This window comes from Daktulosphaira vitifoliae, unplaced genomic scaffold (genome assembly GCF_025091365.1).
Source record: "Daktulosphaira vitifoliae isolate Bord-2020 unplaced genomic scaffold, ASM2509136v1 Scaffold_5, whole genome shotgun sequence".
NCBI classification, from domain to species: Eukaryota; Metazoa; Arthropoda; class Insecta; order Hemiptera; family Phylloxeridae; genus Daktulosphaira; species Daktulosphaira vitifoliae.
In genome coordinates this window covers 16,910,884-16,930,543 of record NW_026099576.1, presented here as the reverse complement: position 1 = coordinate 16,930,543, position 19,660 = coordinate 16,910,884, and the positions used below count along the sequence as shown (strand labels likewise).

Here is a 19,660-nt window from a genome sequence, read left to right as displayed (position 1 = left end):
TTGTATTCTCGTACATACCATTTATTCAAATTATTATTCTATTATACCTCTTTTTGCAGATAACAAAAGATTATAGAAAAATAATGGCATTTATGTATGAATTCAGTTAACGTCTATTCCAAAGATAATATTATAAATCATATGCTTTCAGTTTAATTATCCGCACTTAAATAATGTTCACCAACCAGATATTAGTCGATTATTTACTTTTACAAGGTGAATTATTAAAAAATACGAGGCTTGTCCCAAAAGTAATGATTATAAAAATCGAAAAAGAACTTTATATACCACTGAGTAAAATCTATGTAAATATTAACTTATAAATAAGATTTTGAGAAAACATTGTAATCTTCTTTTTTGCTGACTAGTCCTTGTTTGACTAGACTTGTTTATTAAACAATTTTTTTCTACAAATTATAAAAAAACGATTGTTTTTAAAACTTAATTTTTGTTTCACATAAGTTAAAATATATATAACTCTATTCATCGAGTTTATTTAAAGAAAATAATACATTTTTTTAAAAATAATTTGGAAATACTTAATGCTTAACACTCAATGTTCTTTTTAATATATTTTAGTACAATTAAGTTCATTGTATTTGATACATATAAGATATACATTGATTTTTTATTTTTACTCAAATTAATAACATAATTAAATTTATTTGAAGCCCTAATAAAAACATCATCGTTGTAAAAATATACCTAATTTTTAAAATGATATCTTAACTAAAAATCAAAAGATTATCTTATATTTTTATAATTGTAGTAGTTGCCTCGTTCAAAAAATTTGTGTTATTGAGATGAAAATTTTACTAAATCTTAACAATGCTTTGCTTTTGATTGATGAATATCGCAACTAGTAAATCCAGTAATATTTTTCTTACAAATTTAAAAAATAACCTTTTAGAAAAAAAGTGTTTCACAATAATGTTTTTTTTTCATATTGATCTTAAAAATTGATATAATATTTGATTTTATGTAAAAAATACTTACGTATAGTTGCATTTTCTGATTATGGCAAATAATTATACAAATAACGGAACGTATTTTGGCTACAGTTTGTTTATTTAATTAAGATTTTTTATTTCTTTGTTGTATGAAAAGGCCCACACCTACCTTTTTCTTCGCCCTAAAAAAATGTTTATTTTATCAAAATGTGATTTGCATTACTAATATGCAGTTCGACAAGGGAAAACGGATTTATGTTGAATAATTTTAAATGTAAATTTTCTAAGTGCTTTTATAAATGATTGACATAATTAGGAAAAAATAAAAATCAAATCTGTAGCATTCGTATTTGGCTCATAATGTCCATTGTGTCGACAATGATTTAAATTAATGGATCAATTTTGAAATTTTGGTGGATGTGAATCTATTTAATTTTTATTCCTATAAAAATACCTACCAGTAATGTCATTATTTTGTTATTAATTAACGCATTATTACTTAATGCGATGTGATTTACTATAAATATTAAATAACTACTTTGTTTTGATACATTGTAATATGATTTATCACAAAAATAATCTTCAGACCGAATAGCGCTATATATTTTCAACATAATACTATCAGTTGCATTATAATAATAAAAATAATAGGTAAATATTAATGATAATACTTCATCGTAACGCGAGCAAAGCGATCACTTTAATGGTTGTAAATAATAATGTAGTTAATACCAATATAATTATATTGTACGCTAGTTTGTCTATGTATCATATTGATAAGAATAACGACCTAATAAATATGCCGATAAAGTCGTCTCAAAACAAATTAATAATAAATAACGTCATCGTTAAATGTGAATGTATTTTTCAAAATTATGTTGTAAGTGAATGTTTAAATATTATAGTAGTTAATTTAGTGATTTATTAGTTATACAATAGATATCGTCTTAATTAGCTACCCGGTAACATCCATAGAAAAAAAATATAGTAGAAATATGAATACATTTCACGGTTGGCTCGATAAAAATACATTGTTAATATATCTGATCAAGTCAATGATTTTTTAAGGCATTGTGCGCCCGCCCTTAAAACGTGTATGCTGTTCACCGTTTCGTGTTATTTTAAATTAAATCAGTGTCCATAAAAACGGATCGATTCGAATCAAAACATTGTTTTGATTAAACACTAATTAGTCCAAAATAAAACGGTAGTCGTATACGCCGTTAAGTATCACTGCCATTTGTGTTTTGTGTCAGAACACCTGAATAGTTAATCGGACACACGCGATTTCTAACGCAAAAAAATATCGCACATGTGTAGTAACAAGCAATACATTTAAGTATACCAGTGTTTATTAACACATAAGACTCGATGATTTATCTGCGTTAATTGTATTTTTTCATTACTTCCCATTCGGTCGTATATTCGTAACCGCCGAATATAAGATATGACGACGGCCACTATGTTTTCCGGAGGGTACCGTACTTACAAACACTGCTGTGTTGATATGTGTGCTCGGAAAAAGGTGGGTTTTTAGGTTGATTGATGGAGAAGTGGTCGAACTACCGGAAATGGTAAAATATGCTGCACGCGCACAAAGGTATGTCTATACGTTTCCGTGCAAAACAAGCAACCCAAGAGTATTATTCGCCGTAGGAAGGTGTAGGAAAAAGTTTTAGCTGAAACCTAATTGATGTATATCATGTGTTCTTCTTGTTTATATTGTTTTAATGCACGTAAAGATATTTCAAAAATAGTCATGGCCGACACACGTTTTCACCTCGACACCTCAGTTTCTTAATTTTCCATCCCTAGTTTGTTATCGATCCGCAACACTTACACTTAGTCGGAACTAGTAAAAGTGTGCAGACAGTTTGCAGACCAGATTTTCTTTGGAGTGAAAGAATAAGTTTTTGACGTGTAAGGAATATAAACGATTGTTTATTAGAAAATATAAAACAAAATGTCTGGTTAAAACTCCAAAAAACAAACTTGGTCGTCTAAAAAAGTCAAAAACCGTTATTGCAGTCCAAACGATCTGTTTGCGGGTCGACTGTTGCGAAATAGGTCCAAGAATAACACCTCGAGTGTCGACCCAAACAATGTTTTAACGACATCGGTTAAGTGAGTCGCGGAGGAACCTTTCAGGTGGGAGATGCAAACACTCGAGGACAAGAGCATTCGGCTTAATAGCGACGAACACGAGAAAACGATAGGGCGAAGGAAAAATGGGTCTGGAAGCCTATACACATTATGTATGAAGAGGCAATAGGGTTGTAATGATATTACGGTGGTTGATATGACCGGTGGGGTGATGTCGGCCGTTATAACGTTGCGATCATTATGCACGATGTCGTTTTACGGCTAAAGCAATTAACGCCACGAGTAATTAGTCGGCAGCGTTGACAAGCTCTTGGATGTGTTGTAAAACGGCGGCGGTCGTGTAGGTACGCAATAAGCCGCGAATCCAACGGGTTGGGTTCTGCACCCGGACCGATGCAAACGGTAAATAGGCCGTGAACCGTCTGCTACCGATGCGACTAGTAAAAGGACGAGATATTTTATTTAAAAAATACCGATGGGTTTTCCGATGATTGATGTAGCTGCTGTTACAACGTACTCCGCGAGTTACCTTTCGGATAAGCCGTCGCCTGGTTTTGTGTTCCAAAGTGCTCCGAACGAGTACAATAGCGTTTGAAATTTGGATGGGAAAAATAAATAAATTACACTGCAGCGCGTGCGGTTGCCCTGACTTTTGTATATGAATATAATATGTAAACTATTATTTGACGTTTGAATACCAAAACGATAAAATACAAGTGCATTGTTGTTGTTACTATAGTTAACATTATTTTTTAGACACGAATACGCCAATCGCCTTCTGAAATAAATAATAGATAGTTGCCTGGTGAAAATCAAAACAGAAAAATAAAACTTGTTTTTTTTTTAGTTTTTACACACTTGAATTGTATTCATTATTTTAGAAATACGTCTGTAACTGCTCGAGAAAAATATTTTAAGTTGACAGCAAAACTTACCAATCATAACGACCGAAAAATGAGGAAAACAACTAAGTTATACGCTATATTTTGGTAATTTTACAATGAAAATTGTATTTCAATAATTTCAAGGCTACCTTAATGATAAACATTAGTATTTTAATCGCAATTATGAGTTTTTAATAAACAAAAACGGGTTATTTTCGTTAAAGGAAGTTACGATTATTATAATGATAATATTATAATAATCATGAATACAAAAACTTTAATTTTACTATTCGAAATTTAATATTAGAGTTGAGCAAATTATTTAATATTTACTGTCGGTATTAAACTAATAATCAATCATTAAATATTCCAATTAATAAAATAAAAATACGCCACTTCTCGACACAATAATCAAACACAACTTTTAGAATTTATCATTGTATGCATTTTTATACCCTTACTGTCCACTATACACTTTCATGTTTCCAGACAATTTATAATATTTTATTTAAATTCATCTAAAAACGATTGCACAAAAACACATATAAACGAAATCTGGTTTACATTTAGTAAATACCATATAAAAAAAAAAATGAATTCAAATAGAAAATAAAAATTTAGAACAGTCACGGAAGTGTTTATGTCTTCATAAAGACATGAAAACTTTAATATATTTGTGAATATTATAAAATGTATAGAAAATCCGCAATAGGTATTTTTTTTCTTCATAAGAGACAAATAATAAAAAATGTATTTTTAACGAAACTATAAAAATGTTATTAAAAAATGTAACGTAAAATATTGGCCGAATTAAAAGTTATAAAAGCATCAAAACCTGATGGGACGCCTTGTCTATGTAATAATTATATATACATTACAAAAAATGATATTATTCACATAAAATTAAAAACTCTATCTCTTATTTGTGATAAAATTCCAAGATGTTAAACACAGTTAATACAAAAGACTAAATAGTTATTTACACTGATAACGGTTGGACCAGAATAGTATCTCACTATTTAAAATTATCATTAAAAAGGTAATCTGTGATAGTATTCAATCATTTGGATAGTTGATATTAAATTCATCTTGAAATTTGGGTTTTAACACAATTTTGTATAATACCTGTTTAAATTTAGGATATATTGAAAAAACCAATAAATTCGATTTCGCATACTTCGGATTGCACAACGGCCCATCCTTAATTATTATATAATCGAATAATAATAATTGGATAGATGCGGAGAAAAAAACGAGTTTACATTCATCTTAAAACCTTTTGCTACGGATAGGATTTTAATCATTTTTAATTATATTCTGCCGCATAATTACACTATATTTAAATAACTATGTTCATAAAAAGACGCTTTGTACTATGACACGTGCAAGAATATTGCAATAAAATTTAATAATATATTATTTTCTGTCGCAAACCTCTTTTGACGGGAGTTTTAAAGCAATGTCATTGTCGGGAGAGATGACTGAAATAAGAGTCGAATAATACTGTCTTGAGACGTACAGTTTTGAAACAAGTCCATTTTCTTCAAAATAAAACAGACTTACAACGTCGATAATTTCTAAAAAATTATGAGAATTATGCAAAGTTTATTATTAATAATAAACTTTCCATAATTTAAAAGCACCGATTGAGCTCTAATAGTTGATACTCAGCGGTTGGGTTTTAGCGCTTGAAAGTTATTTGTGTCGTCGACGGGTTTAGGTAAGTTTATCTCAACCCTTAAACCCTCCAAGTAAGAAGAATAAAAATATATTATTTTAAAGCGCCAAGTCTAGATGAACCATTTATTTGAGTTTCCCGCTGTTTCCTTCAAAATCTACGCATTTTTTCCATCCGTAATTATTCAATAGTATAAGATTAATAAATATACTCTGTTATATTTTATCAGCAGATATCAAGTAGTTATCACACGCGTTAAACGTACACACATTGTGTATTTATATGGGCGAGTTCTTATGATTGTTATGATTACAAATAATTACTAACTGAAGAACAATCGTCAAAATAAGGTCGGGGTATAACGTAATAGAAAAAGTGGGGTGTTGGTGTAACGTTACGCACCACCATTTACTAAATTTGGGGCCTTTAGGCTTCGTGAGGGTGTACACATTATAAAATTAAGATTTCAAACAATTACAAAATCAATAACAATCGTTAGTGAAATTTTATCATTTAACTGTAATGAGAGCGCTAAAGTAACGCACATTATTTTCTAGGGATATTATTGAGTTCTACTAAAGTTTCTGAATTCCAACCTTAACTGTCGACAGATTCAACACTCGAATATCATTTCGGCCGTTATCAAATTCAGAAATGCTCTTTGAAAACCCGATAACCACATCCCACAATACGAGGCACAAATATTTCGAAAATACCTTAAAAGATTTGAAATTGCATGATGTATAAGTGGTTTTATAATAGAACGCGGTCAAATAGTTTGATGCATAAAATTATTTAATAATATATATCTTGTTGATTAATTAATGTCATTTTTTAGATAATGAAAAATAACAAAGTACATCTTAAATAAATAATATATAATGTTTTTAATAAAATATATTTTTTTTAATTAAAGAAAACACAAAAATTAAACTACCGTCATTAAAAAAATGTTGTTTTTTCAATGAATTACTTGAGCTGATTACTTTGTTTACGTTTCCTTATAGAATTTATGTTTAGTATTTTTATGAATAAATATGCGCTAATAAAATTCGATAATTTTTAGTAAGATAAATAAATAAATGTTTGTTATATTAGAGATTGGACAACTTTTCAAGTTTTACTTGAACTTTCCCTGCCAATGTTGTTTTGTTTAATAGAAATTTTAAATTATAACTCCGGTTTTTTTATTATTTTAGAAAATTATTTTTAAATATAAATCAAATAATCGATGTTTAAATTGTATTAAATTAGTAAACTAATAATTTATTTTTATATATAAAAAATAACTTGAGAATTATCATGGGACATCGTGTTACATAATTGCTTTGCAGGAAAACACATTTCTGAAAAAAAAAAATGTTTCAATTACATAATGTTTGGTTTCAAATTTGTTACCACTTATTTTCCTATATATATATATATTTGTTTAACAATAATATATTTAAAATTAATATAATCAAGTCATTATTTCCTACGGAGAAGTCACAATTTTATTTACTTAAAAATTATTGCACTATTTTTAAACCAATGTTGATGGAAAATAACTTATTTTTATTTCGTATTACACTTGATGATTTTATTAAAAAACAAAAAGCGGCAATAAAACGAGCGTCTGTATATTCGTAGAAAAGAAAATATTATTATGAAATAGCGAATAAAAACAATTCAATTTTTATTTATACCTATTATTATTTCTGAAAAAATATGTGTTCGAGTCATCTGTGAGTGTTGAAAACGTCGTAAAATAAAAAAAAGCACGTGAGTATTGATTGTACATTAGCACTTGCTAATAAAAAAAAAAAAACTTACGAACAACGAAAAAATCGTATGTTTATTAAACTCGACGTGTTATTATAGACAATAAATCGTTTAACCTCTTCATTGCTTTCATTTTATATTTCACGTCGACTGACGTTAAGTGCAGTGTACCGTACCCTAAAACACACGCAACATAATCTGTTGTTAACATGTAACTCATTTTTTACAAATCCTTTGCCCATTGTTCGCGTTGTTTGAATATGTATTTGTATATTGGAACGTATTAATACATTTCATGACCTATCGATACACAACATCGAATGTCAAACAGTTCTAAATTAATTCTTCTCCGGCCAACCGATTCTTGGGGTTCGTGAACTCCGCAAACGCCGTTCAAAACGGTAAAATAATACACACAATTTTAGTGTCGACATTTGTTATTGCGCACCGACTGGTTCGTCTAACGTGAAAGTTACCTAGTGACTGTCGTGTAACCCGTTCGTTTCCACTGCAGGTACACGGTGCGGGGGCGACATCGACCTGAAGGAGATTAATGCGATGCGAATAGAAGGGCTTGTAATAAAAAGCTGCCGAGTGGAAAAACCAAGAGTGCCTTTCAGACTCGAGAGGGGAGACGGGGCGACGAGGGAAAGAGTTGAAAGCTAGTGGTATTCTAAAAGAGTCTCGTGTGCGGTGGCCAATCATTTCGCATTGCACTTGACAACCGGACAAAACGTTCGAATCGATTTCATTTCACCGACATGAGTTATGTTCAATAGGTAGACTCAACCGTTTTGTTTTACAATCTACCCTTTGACACATTTCCATCAGGTATCCAATTAAACCGATGAAATCCAAAAAGTCGTTGAAAAATCAATCGAGTTAAAAACAACGTTATTGGTAAAGTCTAATGGAGAATTAATCATTGGGCTTTTTTCATCCTATTCGCTCCAATGAGTTCTCTTTATTGTGTTTATTTTGATTTTATTTAAATTTTTAGATTACTATGTACCGTCGCATTGGTCTATCAAAAGACATAAATATAATAAATTACTGCTCTTTTTGTTGAAATATTAATAATGTAATAGTTTTTACTGAATCGAGTTTGTATTTCCGTCTCGTCTCGTTTGAAATTAATTATTAATACTTGACAATTTTTTAAACTCGTCTATTTATTTATTTATAAAATTAACCGACGTAGACTTTTTTTACAAACACAGGTTGTTTAACAATTTCTTGAAATACAATATAATTCACGGCAATTCATCTGAAATATTCGGAAAAAATAATATGACGCGCAAATATACAAAAAAAAAAAAAATGAATAATATTTTTAGCTGCACAGAATATGATAAAAGAGTGAGGTTATAAGATAACACGCGAGGGTCCGTGTTGACACTATTTAAAATTCGTCTGAACGGCTGATTCGGTAAATAATTAGTGGAACTAATTGGGGTGGAAATGGAATATATAAACGTGAATTTCTCTTCGGAACTTTAACATTAATTAATGACAAGAGATTGAGTGAGTCAACTTTACCATCCAGCAAACCGTTTAAAAATTTTAGGCCTGTGTCAATTTTACGACACGCCAGCGATGTGAAATTGAGGTTATTTGCAACGGTAGTATAATCATGAGGGGCATGCTGAATATCCAATACAAATTCAGGCAGCCGTAAAAATCTCTGTTGCACTTTTTCAATTTGACAGACATCAGATGAAGAATGAGGACTCCAAACAGTGGTACCATACTCGAGAATTGGCCGGAGGATTATAACATTTTCAATGAAATATTTAGTTAGAAGCTAATCTCAGTACAAGGCCAAGTGCTTTAAACGTTTTACAACACATCATTTCGACGTGTGTTGTTGGTGTACTAATTTAAACGAAATTTATTTAAACTTCAAGACCGCTCACGAGACCTTATCGTTGCATGACATCGGCTGTGAAACAGTAGGAATTGAAGAATACAATATGATGATATAATAAGACAACATAAACAATTGAAAGAATACATTTCCTGAGATGTTATGTATAATAATTGCAGTTTTGTTCGGAAGATCGCGAGAAATATATTTTTAGTGCTTATCGATTCATCGCAACTCAAAGGAACGTTACAGTAAAAATGGTGAAAATATTTCCATTCCTTAGGCGGTTAAGGTGTCCGCTCGTTTGTTTTTGACGGAGTATTTACACTTATTGGTTTTGGCCTATTTAGAATTCGAATTTTATTCTAAACGATCTATAAAGAAAAAAATCTTTACAACTCAGTTACCAAGTGTGTGCGACAAAAGTAGTGTCATTTTAAATACTCTTGAATTGGTAGAAAAAAACACTTGGTCGATTATCATAACATGACCAAGTGTTTTTTAAGATCTCATACTATGGCATCTAATACAAGTGATGAATAAATAATGTTGAATTATAGTGTAATATGTTTTTTATTACAACCAAGATCGACGTTAGTCCTACGGGTATGCGGTTGTACTAGTGAACCACTTGACTAGAACTCTCAACACTGGTGGGGGGCAAGGTCTTTTTGGCGGTAAAGCAAGGGCACACGGACCGGGCACCGGTTCCCCGGGTGCTCATTACGCATCGGCCGCGCGTGCTAATCGTTGAACTCTACGCACCGCCGGTACAGCCAATCAATTTCTATACAGCTGTTCTTATCAACGGCCGCCCGTTTCTCAAACCGCGGCTCATATATGCACACCGCGCGTCACAACAACATTAAGTCGGCCGTGTGAAGCGTTAAACAGAGATTGTTCGCGCGCGCCCCCCGACCGCGTGTGATCACAGTGCTTATTTATTTATTTGTTTGTTATTGTTTCCATTATTTTTGTGCGCTCGAAATTTATTACGGTCATTGTTTGTCGATTGGAATTCAATACGGCCGAAAATTGTTTTTAAACATAATTTATTGTTTCGTAAACAATTTGTTCGTTAGTGCTCAAAAATATGCAATTTTTGACCGGCACGTCGCAGACAAGAGCCGGCGGCGGTATGTTTGGCGGCGCCGATCGCGCGGAGTTGTACGCGGCCACGGCGTCGGCGCCTGACCATTACTTTTGTCAGCGAATGTTGTACGCGATGCAGTTCGATTCGGTGGCCGCGGCCGGCGCCGGTATGTGTTCGCCGTTGTTGCCTTCGTCGTCGTCGTCGTCTTCGTATTCGTGGTCGTCGCCGCCACTGTTGCCGCCGTCTTCGGTGTCTTCGTCTTCCTCGCCATCGGCACCATCGCCTCCGTCGTCTCAGGCGTCTCCTTCGCCATCGTCAATTGGTCGGTTTCAGGAAGCGTCTGTTAACGGTTGCTCGGTAGCCGGAGACGTAAAAATGATGGACGCCTGTCCGTCGGCATCTCCGACGCAGGCTGTCCACGACCATCAACTTCACCATGTCGTCGAAAACAGGAAACGACCACTTTCGGATACTATGGACAACGTATCGAACGTTAAAAGAACTCACAGCTCGTCGGTCACGGGTAATGTTTTTTCTAAGTTCATAAGGTCGCAGAGATAACTCAGATTTAGATATAACAAACATTGAACTATCCTAATAAAAAATTGTTTCCAACAATCATTAATTAATATTTAGATTAAATCAATAAATGATATCTTTATTCAATCAAATTCGCTCAGCTGCGATAATACATCACGTTTATATAATAATAAAATATAAATAATTTTTACACGCTAACATGCTCCTCGTATGCACGTCGTTGGCGTAATTAAATCTAATAACCTTAGTGAGGTATTATTCGCTGAATTATTTGATTAGTCGAATCTGTGTAAATAGTTATACCTATCAAGTTAATTATATACTCATTGGGTTTCTATGTATCAGCTTAAAACTTGATATCTTCTTCTAATAGCTCGTGGTCGATTAATATTGTATAAAATAACGTTCTGTGAACATTGATCGAGACGTAGAGAAGAAAAATATTTTAATTAGTCAATTGTTAAAAATGTTGCATCGATACTAAAATTAAATTTACATACAATAAAGTAGATTTTAACTACATAGTTTTAATAGCTTTAAATTTTAATCGAACGACGAAACGCGAGTTAGACGTAAATATAAAAAACCGGATAGAAAATTAAACGAAATGAGGTTATTAAAAAATATATATTAATTATGTTTATTATTGTTATTGTGTTTTTCCAGAAATATTTCATTCAACAGTTTTTGCCGCATGTTTTACGATAATAGTGTATAACGTTAGTAATGTATCCGTTTAGTAAATATTTGATTGGGATCACGTTTTTAATTTAATTATTAATCAAGTATTCTAACGCTAGTAAACAAGTATAATAAATAGTTTTTTTTTGGGCCGCCATAATAATGTAACAAGTGAATAGTTGCGGACTCGTTCATCCCAAAAGTGAAAACGATTTTATTAGGGTGAAACAAAATGTGTACGCTAAATGGGTAGAAACGGAGAGTACACTTGGACGGTTTCCGTGCCGAACAAAGTGTTTTGTTTCACACTTAGTTATATTCCAAAAAGAATTTCATCACAAATACCGCTCGTATGCCCCTAATGATCGGTGTACACCGATGTCTGGAAGTCTAACGCTAAAAAACCGTATGCTGAGTAGTAAAAAGAAAATTGAGAATAGAAAGCGTATGCCAAACGGTCGATATGTATTTATAAGTTTTATGAGATTTGTGTTGTAGGCTTTAAAATAACGGGGGAAAAAACTGCTTGAACGGGCATCGTATTACGTTTAAAAAATATTAAATTCTGAATAATTCTATGGTTTCGCGTACACCGCGTGACACACGTAGGATATATTTCCGCCGTTATTTTTTTCGTAGATTAAAATTCCGAAACGCCTAACAACAATTATCTGTACGCTTTTGTAAACTTAAGAGCGGATATTGGCCAGTGTACGATAAGGCCGAACGATAAGCCGGCGTGTATTTTGACTGTTGGTTTCAATTAATATTCGAGTGGTTAAAGTATGTTTTTTGTTGGCTTCTTACTGTGGAGAAATTGTCATATTAATAGGCGTATATTGTTATTGTTAATATTTAAGTACTTTTCACGGACGTCGTACGAAAATGATTTACTTCGTCGAACGATAACACGAAACTGATCGCGCACAAAAATGACATTTTGAAATATTTACAATTCGTATGTTCACCTTATAAGCTTTTGATTTATTTCCGCGACAGTTGCTAACCGTGGAAAACAAGTAAATCTTTTCCTGAGATTTATATTATGTACACCTTTATTTATATTGTTCTCGAGCGGTTTGTTCGGAAATCGTAAAACTGTTTGGGGCCGTTATTTTTACGCGCAATAAAAAAAACTGTTTCCCATTAAACAAAGTACTTAAATCTGGCACAAACATGTCCAATGATTTTTAAATTTTCGTTCGTCTTCGATGTTATAACATTCGATGACTTCAAATCGTCACGCACTTTGAAATAATTTTAAAACAAATTTTATTATAAGTTTGTCATTTTTTCGTTCAAATGTGACTTTAATGGATAACTAAAAAATTTCGCTTAAAGTTTACGGGATTACCGTTGAACGTTTTATTTTAGTAATCAATGTCTAGTGTTGAACTGCAGTCGCTATTTTGCAATAATGTTCCTTATTTGTTAACGTTTTTCATAATACAAAATGTATTCATTATAATTATATTTTGGTCTGACAACGAAAGACAATATATTCGCATTTAATGATAAAAATAATCCTAAAAATGTCTGAACAATGCTATTGAAATTTATCCCTGCACATAAACTACTTCTCAATATTGAATATTTCAGCAGTTATGGTTAGTAAAACGGCAATGCTGTTTTGTTTAGCAAAAAATACAGTAGCCAACGTTATGTGTATTTGAATCATCGGAGACTACAGTAATTCAATTTAGTTTTCAATAAGTGAATTAGGCTCCTTCGTCGGTGAGGTCCTTTAAAAAGTTATTGTCCTGTCGGATTAATTAATATATTTGTCCATTAGTGCAAGTCATAGCCACAGTACTACAGACACAATTAAACGGCCGTTAAGGTTAAAAAAGGTCATGTTCATTATTGTCCTTGGACACATAAAATTGTAATAATTTAAATGAATATTGAAGTAATATTAATGCTATTCACGTGACTCTCATATAATAATGCTCAACGGCATAAAAAATTAATTTAGTGAAACGGAAAAAGGAAAAAAAATACACTCAATACGCATACATCGAATCCAAATACACTCAGTAGATAGCAAGATATTCGTATCAAATATGTTCTTTACGCCCACACACTTTTAATTAATTTGCTGCTGTAATATTGCCAGTAACACATAACATGAGTTCTGATCCTAGTAAAATCATTAGACTTTCAGTACACAGTATTCGTTATAGTTGAAGAACAATAAGCTGAGATTACATTTGTTGCGGAAAGTATTAGACAAAACGAGTCGATGATATAGACTAGTGTTGAAAATAAATAACAATATTTTTTGATTTTTATTTTGCTGTTGTTACAAAATTAAGAACGTTCATGTGCAGCCGTGCAGACAAATTTCACCATGAAAATACCTTCACCGAGTTCCAATCGCTCACTTGTAGAGTAATAAAATTTTAATGCGGAAAGTTTAATACTATCATTCTTTAATTCCGGAAATATACAGCGATAAAAAGTACAGCTTATAGTCCACGTTTGAAATATTAATACCAATAGAATATCAATTAAAAAAATATAACTGTTTATTTATCTCAATCGAACCGCTCCATGAAGTCTGCAATACTTCCTACGCCGAACAAAAAAAGTCTACTGTTCGTATTGAAAACAAGTGAAAATTCACCGCCCTTTGTATTATATTTTTGTTTATAATAAAATTAAAAGTGAAATGGAGAGATAAAATACATTGTTTTATTAACATGACACTTCAGCTAACTTTATTAAAACAAATTGAAATTGTACTTAATTGTATTTAGAGACTAAATGAAAACGTTATAAATGAAACATTTTTAAATAAAACCAAATTCAGTTACTCTAGTATTACTTAGTTATTTTGTATTTCATCATTTTTTAATAATCAATAGCCATTAGGGATGCTAAAACAATTAAAATGTTAAATAACTATTACAAAAAATTCAATTTGTATTTTTCAAATTTATAAAAAAAATCATTTAATCTTGACTCTTTCTAAAGTGTAAATACTCATCAACTTATATTCAGAATCATTTGTCACGGTCAAGTATTTTTTATTAAGAAAAAGTACTTTTAGTTTACAATAATAATTCTTTTGCAAATAAAATCAGCTCTATAAGTTGAATTTGATACGAAAACGTGATTCGGTATTTTTTTACATAATTTGTTTCTCTTTAACAAAGTATCATATTACTTTTAGATGGAAATGCATGCGATCATTCTGTATTGCGTTTTATTAAGAATGCCATTTTTACTCGAAATATGTTTTTTTAATAAAAATTTACAGATTAAATTTGCATTTTTTGAACCGTAGTAAATATCAAGTTGATCGTAAAAAAAATTAGTTCTAAGGGTAGATTAAGTTTTCGCAAGTAATTAGGAATCTATAATCATTTTTTATTTATAATTACTTCTATTAAAATGGGTAAAGGACTAAATAAAAATTTGATTAGTCCATAACTAGTTTTGCATTATTACTTTTTGAGTATTATTAATTATTATTAATAATAATTATTATTAAATATTATTAATTAGAATAACTTTTAGTTATAGACGAGAGGGTTCTAAACGAAGGGGTTAAACGTGTTCTTATCTGAATTTTATGATATAAAAATAGAACGTCGTTAAACACTACTCCGCTCCTCCCCTATCCTAAATCATTAAATGCAAGTATCTCAAAAAGTAATGTTAAAAAAACTGGTTCAACATTTATTTTTATCATTCTTCATTTAATAGAAAAAAAATATTTGATAGATTCCCAGATATTTTTCAAAAGTCACTTTTAAAATCTACCCTTATATTTTTTTCTTACAATTTACTATATTTCATAAATAGAAATCGAAATTTAATCTGTACATTTTTATAAAAATATGATTTAATGCTAAATGAAGGGTAGTATTTTTAATAAATCACACTGTATAATTTACTGATATAGTTTATTGAAGATAAAAATTTATTACATAAACAACCTTTTTTTGTTGTAATTTTAAGATAATAAACATGTATGACCTTTAAATCTCTTGATTAACTAAAAACCGTGTTTCAAAGATAACAAGTTTTTAAATTGAAAACCTTATTCAATCTTAAAAAAATAGAATGACAATAAAATAATAATTGACATTAGTAAATAACAATTACATGAAGATTATTTATAATCCATAAATTTACATTGAAAAATCAATAAAAAAGCTACAAACAGCTTATATTCATTTATATGAATATTTTTCTTTGTTGTAAATAATTCTGTTGTATCAATGAATATGGTAAAAATATTAATTGTTTTTTATAAACCTTCTTCCTAAGATAACTTCTCGTTTGTGTCTGTCTTATATATGTTTATGTATTATATATGTCTTATATATATATATGTTTTATGTAAATATATAAATCTGAATATCAAAAAATATTCTGGCGTTTGAAATTTTTAATTTTTTTTGCCAATTTTTAAAAAAATTATGCTGTCAAGAACTGTGTAATAACTATTATTTTGTCTGTGAAGATACTTAATGATAAAACAAAAATTACTGTTTTCAAGTTAATAAGTGTTAAAAAAGTTGTTTTTTATTTATTTTTTTTTTGAAAAATATAATGAAATATTTAATTTAAATATCAATAGTCTAACTAAAATTTTTTATCTGTAAAGTAAAATATATATTTTAGATATAACAGTATGTGATAATTTATACTTATACATACACTTTCTTATGTAAACTTTTACCGTATGTTGTTTAGTATACTATGAAATTATCAAATTAAAAAGAGATAAACGTGTAAAATAATTAATGTGGAATATTTTAATAATGTATTTTGTAAACACCCTATGATACTATAAATTAAAATTAAAATAAACTTTCATTATTGTGTATTATACTACAAACAAATATATTATAATCGCTATGAACAAACTAAAGACATAAACGGTAAAGAGGGTGATATTTGTATATTTTGTTGAAATTGTAAATAAAAACGATAATTAGTTGCTAAAACAATTACAATTATTAGATTATATTTATTACAATAATATGAGTCGTTATTTTAAATATGTATTATAAAATATATTTAATTACCTAGTATCACATTTATCGATCTATTGTAGGGCTTATTTTTATACTTAATGCAAAACTTTTCAACTTTCATTTAAATTTAATGAATACTTGTTTTTTAGTAAAAATAAAACAAAAATTTTCATAAAATTGAAACTAATAAATCTATAAAAATAATATTTTGATATCACATAATTAACACAAATAATAAAAATGATTAACCATTAGTATTAGATATTTTCTATCGATTTTGATATTTAATTGTGTGTATCATATAACTTCTCAAATACTTCTTATGATTGTCACAAAAATTAATTGTTATTAACTAAAATTCAAATATCAATGAAATATTTTAAACTATTAGTAAAAATAATAATGACATCTGATGTCCAATTCCAGTAAAATAAATGACAAAATTATTCATAAAATATTATTTTCGCATTTATAAAAAATATTTAAGATATGTTTCATACTAATATTGCATTGTTGTATTTTTAATTGATATTTATGTGAAAAGTTGAATTTTATGGTATTCTTTGGTAAATACAAATAAAATATTAGTTGATTTTTATCAAAAGTAATGTTTTTTTCTCGTTTTCTGAATAAAAAACACCAAAAATAAATTGTTCAGTAAAACATATTTGTTATGGTGTTTATTATAGATTGAGATTTATTTCTAAAAAAGTGAAAATATGATTTATTTTCATGATAACAATTGAACGTTAAATGTATTTTTGTTTCTTTATGCAGACATTTTGGAATAAAACAACATTAACAAGTAGGTATTCTTTGATAAACGACAGTATTAAATCTTATCCATTGTAATGTATTCAATGCATAAAAGCACATTTTATTTAGTGTGATGTAATATGAATTTCAATTAAAATTTATGAATAGACTGTGGTTTTTGACGAATTCGTTCTTCAAAATAACCGTATTTTGGATTGGAATCTCGGTGGGTGGTGTACAAAATTGCCTTTGACACATTAGATTGTTCCATAAAAATGCTTTTAAACGAAGTCCCACGTTAGTCGTTCGTTCAATGTGTAGGATCATTATAAAGCTGATTATTTCCTCAAAGAATTATACACTTGATCTTAAATGTTTTCCGCTTGCACTGCTATGTTTTCATATTTTTAAATTCTTCGAAACAAAATGTATTTTAATTAAATAGAAACTTTATAGACCGGACGTCAGTGCAAATATGAAGTGTGCATACTTAATTTCATTGTAAAAACTATAATTTGCGTCAGTTTAGGCAATACCAAACGCGATGACTTTTTGAACTGAACATTACAACTTCTAATGACACCTACCCTTTGAAATAAAGTTGTTATGGCGCCACTTTAGAATATGTGTCTTTTATTTTTTGTTGCGCTTAAAACGACTGAACAGTTTTTTCTTTAGTCTGAATTGTTCTATTGCTCAATTGTAATACAATATTATTGTCGCGCTGGGCAAATCTCGTGTCGTTATGGCTAACCATATCAGTAACACAGTAGATCCTAGTGATTTCCGTCAGAAACTCGTACACGTGCGAAGCGAACATAATTTATGAAATGTGTGTACTATACACTAAAACTATGCTTCGTAATGGTTTAGGGATCACTTTTTTACATAGCCGTATAATACTCGATTTATTTTGACTAGTTGGCACAGCGTTTGCCGCGTTCAAAGAACTCCAGCGCGTCGTCGCCGGCAATGATTTAGGCCAAACAAACACAATTAACGATATTACACTCTGGACCATGACAGATCTAATTTGTGTGGTCGCAAAGGCATAGGTCGGTATTGCACGTACAGGGAGGTACAAATCTAACTGACAACTCTTACAACTTTTGATACAATTAATATTTCGCTGTAATTTTATTGTATAATAATTTATGCATACAAAAAAAAAAAAAAAAAACGTTAAAATTATATTTTTTGTTTTTTGAATAAGATATTTTCTGTTTAAAAGTTTTTATCTCGAACAATTTAATAACAGTTTTAGGACGAGTACTTATCGAGTTCAATCATTTTAATGCATAGAGTGTGTATGCAAGACGAGTGGATTATGTATTATAAATATACAACAGTACGAGCTGTACCCACCCGCGTATACCTACTCCATGTTTGTCAATGTTTGTAACTCAATGAGTACTCATGTTCTAAAATTGTTATTGGCTCAATGAGTACTCATGTGCTAATATTGTTATTGGCTCATTGAATTTTTTTGTAAAAAACCTCTAAATATTGACTATTTTAAAGTTTTGAAAAAAGATCATATTATTTTTACTTTTTTTAAAACAAATAATGTGATTTTATCGTCTAAGAATGAAAAAATTGTTAAAAAAAAGTATAATAAAATGATTATCGGATCAAAAGTCATATGATCTACTCTGTATATTACTTTATCACAGCTGTTGGTAATTTTTTTCATTATTTATAAAGGAGTTACAAATATATGACAGTTGTATTTATAGATTACAACGGTTAAAACGTTAAAATAACTTATTATACTACTAATGTTTCTTGAGTTTAGTTATGTGCATGTGGAATAGACGCAATTAATTATTAGCTTTAATCGAAAACTAAAGATATGGAACATTATTACAATTTATGACTAATCATCACTTGCAGCGTAAGCTATTTTACTTAATTTTATTATTTTCTACAACTGAAACGTTGTTTCGATACAAAATATACTTATTTAAATATATCGAGATAACAACTGAAAACAGAGGAGGGGGTCATTCAAACGAGGGCAATTTATTTTACACTTGTGTGAAAAAATAAATAATTCATGTGTTTCTAAAGGTTTGTCCTATTAATATATGGCCTCGGAATAAGAAATATTAAAAATATTGTGTAAAATAGTAGTGTTCACTATATTTAATGGTAACTACCATTTGTAAATAGCAATCTTTCAGTTAACTATAATAAAGCTAAAAAAATTGTATAATACGTTTTCATAAATTAAAAAGTTATCCAATTTGTTTAGCTAAGTAATCTTAAAATTATTTTATTAGTCGAGGTTAATTGATAAAATCTATCAAATTGTACGATATTTAGATTTTGTTAAGTAATTTACTATTTTTTCTAT

The 19,660-nt window shown here is 29.7% G+C and overlaps 1 protein-coding gene and 1 long non-coding RNA gene across 3 annotated transcripts in view; one reads left to right on the top strand and one right to left on the bottom strand.

Moving 5' to 3' along the window:
- LOC126907863 (uncharacterized) overlaps positions 1-19,660 on the bottom strand; it is a 59,223-nt gene that overhangs the window by 468 nt on the left and 39,095 nt on the right. The window contains exon 2 of the long non-coding RNA XR_007704641.1: positions 997-1,132. This is a non-coding gene — a long non-coding RNA (uncharacterized LOC126907863). The remainder of the gene's footprint in view (positions 1-996; positions 1,133-19,660) is intronic.
- Positions 9,971-19,660, top strand: part of LOC126907826 (RNA-binding protein Pasilla) — a 42,764-nt gene continuing 33,074 nt past the window's right edge. Inside the window, exon 1 of one of the 2 annotated variants that reach the window (XM_050689437.1) lies at positions 9,971-10,859. In XM_050689437.1, the coding sequence (XP_050545394.1) occupies positions 10,337-10,859 (523 nt within the window). In that variant the 5' untranslated portion in view covers positions 9,971-10,336. Of the gene's footprint in view, positions 10,860-19,108; positions 19,199-19,660 lie in introns of those variants that run through there. The other variant, XM_050689438.1, reaches the window with a different exon arrangement.